Here is a 6,047-nt window from a genome sequence, read left to right on the forward strand (position 1 = left end):
AAAAAAAAAAAAAAATAGCTGGGCATTGTGCTGGGCGCCTGTAGTCCCAGCTACTCGGGAGGCTGAGCCCAGGAGATTAAAGTTGCTGTGAGTTATGATATCATTGCACTCTACCGAGGGCAACAAAATGAGACTCTGTCTAAAAAAAAATAAACAAAATAAAACAATCCTTTGAGGTGCATGAGGCTATTATTCCCATCATTCAGATTAGAAACAGGCACAAAGCTTAAATGACTTGGCCAATGTCACTAAACCTCTTATCACTCAGGATTGGAACCTACCAGGGTAGGGTTCAGAGCTCACGCTGTCAGTCGCTAAACTATAATGCATAATATGCCGAGAGTACACATATTCACATATTCCAGAAAAAGGAATATGTGAGATCTAGACACACAAAAACAAGAACAAAATTTTCAGGTAAATATTAAAAGGAATTCCCCAGCCTTTTCTTTGTAGACAATGGGGGCCTTTTGTTGTCTTTGATAAACATATCTTGCTCTGTAAACCTATATATCTTGCTTTTGCTCTGTAAACCTGTATTTCTCTTCCTCAATAAACTTTGTTTTACCCTTAAAAATAAAGTCCCCAAATCCCATCTGAGCCAATGACTAAATACTGGGTGTGTCTGAATACATTTGGAAAGATTTTCCCAGTTTTCTGGATGTTTAGATGAACTAACTAGTAATTAGAACAGAGAAAAACTAAGCAAACAAAGTATAAATCAGTTATTAACATTAGAGCAGATGGGGCAGTGCCTGTGGCTCAGGGGTTAGAGCACCGGCCCTATATACCAAGGGTGGTGGGTTTAAACCCAGCCCTGGCCAAATTGCCAATAGCCAGGCATTGTGGCGGGTGCCTGTAGTCCCAGCTACTCAGGAGGCTGAGGCAAGAGAATCGCCTAAGCCCAGGAGTTGGAGGTTGCTGTGAGCTGTGACGCCACAGCTCTCTATCGAGGACAATAAAGTGAGACTCTGTCCCTAAAGAAAAAAAACATTAGGACAGATGAAAGTTGTACAGGAAAATAAAATGTAATCATGGTTGGCTCATTTATAGGGGCAGTGCCAGCGGCTCAGAAGGGCAGGGCACCGGCCCCATATGCTGGAGGTGGCAGGTTCAAGCCAAAAAAGATTAATAACCCCCCCCCCAAGTGATATAAACCTTGGAAAGATAAGAGATAGTGAAGTACATACAGGTATCAGCTAAATACACAGCAAGATTCCTTATACGTATATGTGTATCAACAGTAAAAAAAGAGTATAGGCATTTAAATTACTTCATTAGAAATACAGGAGTCTAGGGCGGCGCCTGTGGCTCAAAGGAGTAGGGCACCGGCCCCATATGCCAGAGGTGTGGGGTTCAAACCCAGCCCTGGCCAAAAACTGCAAAATAAATAAATAAATAAATAAATACAGGAGTCTAGAACAAAATTTTAAGAAGTTTTTGTCATCTGGCCTTCCATCCTGGGATCTCTTGACCTCCTAAATGTTTGGGATTTTTTGTTTGTTTGTTTTTTGAGACAGCGTCTCACAGCTCACAGCAACCTCAAACTCTTGGGCTCAAATGATTCTCTTTCCTCAGCCTCCCCAGTAGCTGTGACTACAGGGCCTGCCACAATGCCCAGCTATTTTAGAGATGGGGTCTTGCTCAGGATGGTCTCAAACCTGTGAGCTCAGGCAATCTACCCGCCTCAGCCTCAGCCTCCCAGAGTGCTAGGATCTAAATTATTTTTAAAAACTGCATACACCCAGCTTAGGGGCCCATAACACAGTGGTTACAGTGCCAGTCACATACACTGAGGCTGGTGTGTTTGAACCTGGCCTGGGCCAGGTAAAAAACAACAATGACAACTGCAACAAAAAATAGCTGGGCACTATGGCAGGCACCTATAGTCCCAGCTACTTAGGAGGCTGAGGCAAGAGAATCTCTAAAGCCCAAGAGTTTGAGGTTGCTGGAGCTGTGATCCCAAGGCACTCTACCAAGGGCGACATAGTGAGACTGTCTCAAAAAAAGAAACAAAACAAAACAAAAACAGCTCAGCACCTGTGGCTCAAGTGGCTAAAGCGCCAGCCACATACACCTAAGGTGGCGGGTTCGAATCCATCCTTGGCCCACCAAACAATGACGTCTGCAACAAAAAAATAGCCGGGCGTTGTGGTGGGCGCCTGTGGTCCCAGCTACTTGGAAGGCTGAGGCAGGAGACCGCTTCAGCCCAGGAGTTGAAGGTTGCTGTGAGCTGTGATGCCACAGTACTCTACCCAGGGGGATAGCTTGAGGCTCTGTTTCAAAAAAAAAAGAAAAAAGAATGCATACACCCTTTGGGTCTTAAGTCCTATGACTTTTGAGAAATAGGTACACTCATTAAATTTTAGACTCTCCTAATGCATATATTTGAGAGGAATATGCAAGTCACTGTCAATGGCTATATTCCAATAAAATTTTATAGAAACCGAAATTTGTATTTCACATAATTTTGTCATGAAACATCCTTTGTGTTTTCCCATTTACAAATATATTAATCACTCTAAGTTGCAGGACATACAGAAACAGGTCCAGACTGGATTTGGCCTGTGAGCTGTAATTTGCCAGCTCCTGTCCTAAAGCAAAAGCAAAGAGAATGCAGATGGTAGATTTCTGTCACTGAGGTTCCCAACAGCCAGTATTTCCCCAGAAAAGAAAACCCAAGCACATGGACAGATACTACACCTGAGAGTCAGCTAACACTGACCCCGTAAGACAGCCTTGACTCTTATCTCTGCTCTCTTTTTCCCCTCAATCTTGAGGACCAGAGACTACAAAAAGCAAAGGGGGCTGGAAAGGAAGAAGAAAATCAAAGGGCTGAGACAGTTAAGAAAGCAACTCGCTCCCTCTCTGCACTACTGGCTTCCCAGCCAGAGCTTTCCCCAAACTGAAAGGAAACAGGAGGGAGGAGTGAAGGGATGGGGCTTTATAATGGAATAGAGATTTTTAGATTAGATGAGGCCAGACTTTACATTTCCAGAAGCAAACTCTAAACTATCAGCCCAGATTCACAAAAGTGTTGCAAAGAACTGACAATGTTTAAAGCCAGTGTTAATAAAGTCGGGGGGTGACACCTGTGGCTCAGTGGTTAAGCACCTGGCCCCACAGATTGAGGGTGGAGGGTTTGAACCCCGCCCCAGCCAAACTACAACAAAAAAAATAGCCAGGGGTTCTGGGGGGCACCTGCAGTCACAGCTACTCGGGAGGCTGAGGCAAGAGAATCACCTAAGCCCAGGAGTTGAAGGTTGCTGTGAGCTGTGATGTCACAGCACTCACCGAGGGTGACATAGTGAGACTCTGTCTCAAAAAAAAAAAAAGAAAAAGAATAAAGTTGCTCTCTATTTTCACACCACTAAAGATTATCTCATTCAATACGTCAGTTATGGAACCCAAGGACCTTTACCCAGAATACGTAAAGAACACTTACAAATCAATAAATATCTTCAGAAAAGAAAACGTAAAGTGGGCAAAGGAAACAAATAGACAACTCAAAAAAACAGAACTAAAAAACAAAAAAGACGAATAAATACGAAAAACATTCAACTTCCCAAATAGTCAAGGAAATGCAAACAAAACCAGGTATCACCTCACGCAGATTAGGCTGGAAAAATGTTCAAAGTCCGACAATACCAGGTGTTAGTAAGAATCTGGCTAAATGAATGAAGTCAGAGAGCAATGCACCAAATAAGTATGCTTTGTACCCTTTAGAGGTGTGTTAACAGCGAGCAGTCAGTACCATTCGAATAGAAAAAGTAAAGACGCAGGGCTACCTATTCTTCGCTTTGACAAGAGGGAGGAGGCCTATTCTTGCGTAAGAACACCAACTGCGTAAACAAGGTTTAAAACTTTTTTAGAATAATCAGGTGAGAAAGCCACGCCCACATTTTAAGGAAGGGAAATCCTATCGTATTGCTTGACCGCTCCCAACGATTTGAGATATGCTAGCAGCGTTTCCAAGAACTCGAAACGCACTGAAACAAACGCAAGGCAGGAGGAAGAGCAGATCCTGAGGGCTTCCACTCCGTGGGAAGCCGGACAAACTGAAACGCATAGACTAATCCCGCCAGACTCTCGCCGAAGGCAGCCTCGGAGCCTGGTCAGCTGCCCGGAGGTCAAATCCGTGAGCATATCTAACCCTAAATCCCGGCTCCCTTCCCATCCTGGCCCGCAGGCTGGAAATGGTCAGGGGCCCCGCGGCTCCTGGGTCGGGCGGGTCGGCCGCCGAGGTCTCTCCCCCGGAGGAAGGCTTCCAGGCAGCCAGGCATAAGATAAGAGGAGGGGCCGCAGCCCCGGCCCGCCCCGAGTCGAGGAAAGCAAAACAGAAACCCAAAGCGGAGGCAAAGGGACGCGGCCCGCCCGCGCCGCCCTAACCCTGCCCGCCGCCGAGCCGCTCCGCCGACAGGAGCGAGATGGCGGCCCCCTCCCCGAGCCCCGCCGCGGCCCCCACCGCCCTGCCGAGCCCACGAGTCGCCACCGCCCACTACCGGCCCCCCCCTCACTTGCCCGCCTGCCCGCCCTTCTGGGACATGGCCCGCTCCACCCCTTGCGGCTGCTCACCGCGCTGAGGCGGATCCCGCTGGGTGGCTGCGCCGCCATCTTGAGCAAGCTACAAAGCCAGGAGCGGCATCGGCCGCAACCCGACTGGCAGGTGGCGGAGTAACTGTGGGGCCCGCGGGCCCGCCCACTTCCGGGGCGGGCCGCAACGTTGGCCCCTCCCATCAACTTCCGCCTCCAGGCGAAGCCGAATTGGGAGTTAGGGGAAAGTAAATTGCGGAGCAGCTACTCGCGGAGTACACTGGGAGCTCGGCTTGGAGAGTGGGGTCCTGCGGGGCTAGAGCGCATGCGTTAGGCGCTGCGGTCGCGTTTTTTTAGCGGACACCTCGTTGGGGCCCCAGCCTCGGGGATCCAAGTTTGAAGCCAGTTGTTAAGTCCGTTGTGGCCGAGGCTGGTGAACTGGAAGCCCTTGACCTGGTAGTTTGTGAATTGCACCGAAAAAGAAAAAAAAAATCCCAGGTCCACAAGTGTCAAATGTCACTTGAAACCTATTGACAAAATGAAGATCTCAAAATAGGAATTAATGTGTACTGTTTGGATATGCCCTGAAAAATTTTTTCTTTTATGCAACAGGGTGTGTTTCCTAGTTGCTTGGGTAGGCATTTAGAAAAGGATGGGGTTGGTTTTGTTTCTTGAAAGTCTTATTCTGTTGCCTCAGGCTAGAGTGTCTTGGCGTCAGAGCTCACAGCAACCTCAACTCCTGGGTTCTAGCTATCCTCCTGCCTCAGCCTTCCCAGTAGCTAAGACTGCAGGCGCCCACCACTATAGCCCTTGGCTAGTTTTCTATTTTTAGAGACGGGGTCTCGCTCTTGCTCAGGCTGGTCTCTTAACTCCTGAGCTCAAGCAATCCACCCACCTCGACCTCCCAGAGCGCTGGGATAATGGGAGAGCCACTATACTGGGCTAAAAGGAATAGGTCTTGCCCTGTCTCCCAGCCTGGGGTGCAGTGGCCTCATCATAACTCATTGTAATCTCAAACTCCTCAAATCAAATGATCTTCCTGCATAAGCCACCAAGTAGCGGGAACTACATGTGCACGCCACCACACGTGGCTATTTTTTCTAAATTTTGTAGAGCCGGGGGTCTCACTGTGTTGCTCAAACTGATCTCGAACTCCTGGCCTCACTCGATCCTCATGCCTCAGCCTCCCAAATTGCTGGGATTACAGACATGAACCACTACACCAGCGATGACCTGAAAATTATCAACCTAAATACTGACTTTAAAAAAAAAGTCTTTTTGCCCACACACATTATTCAGCGTGGACTTTGAGCTCAGCATTGGACTGAGTGGGACATAGAAATGAATACTATAAGGGCTACCAAATACTGCAGGTAAGGAAAGGATTAAAGGTTTTTTATGATTGTTAATTTATTTTATTTGTAAAAATTTAAATAATACAGAAATATAAGACATAAAATTGGCTCGGCGCCCATAGCTCAACCGGCTGAGGCGCCAGCCACGTACACCTAAGG

The 6,047-nt window shown here is 47.4% G+C and overlaps 1 protein-coding gene across 2 annotated transcripts in view; it reads right to left on the reverse strand.

Annotated features, from left to right (window-relative positions):
• The window catches only part of MORC3 (MORC family CW-type zinc finger 3), a 46,638-nt gene extending 41,684 nt beyond the window's left edge, over positions 1–4,954 (reverse strand). For both annotated transcript variants that reach the window (XM_003800664.3, XM_023519586.1), the window contains exon 1: positions 4,576–4,954. In XM_003800664.3, coding sequence (XP_003800712.2) covers positions 4,576–4,737 — 162 coding nt within the window. In that variant the 5' untranslated portion in view covers positions 4,738–4,954. The remainder of the gene's footprint in view (positions 1–4,575) is intronic.
• Between the last annotated feature and the right edge of the window lie 1,093 nt (positions 4,955–6,047).

This window comes from Otolemur garnettii, unplaced genomic scaffold (assembly GCF_000181295.1).
Source record: "Otolemur garnettii isolate 467f Iridium unplaced genomic scaffold, OtoGar3 scaffold00180, whole genome shotgun sequence".
Classification (NCBI taxonomy): Eukaryota; Metazoa; Chordata; class Mammalia; order Primates; family Galagidae; genus Otolemur; species Otolemur garnettii.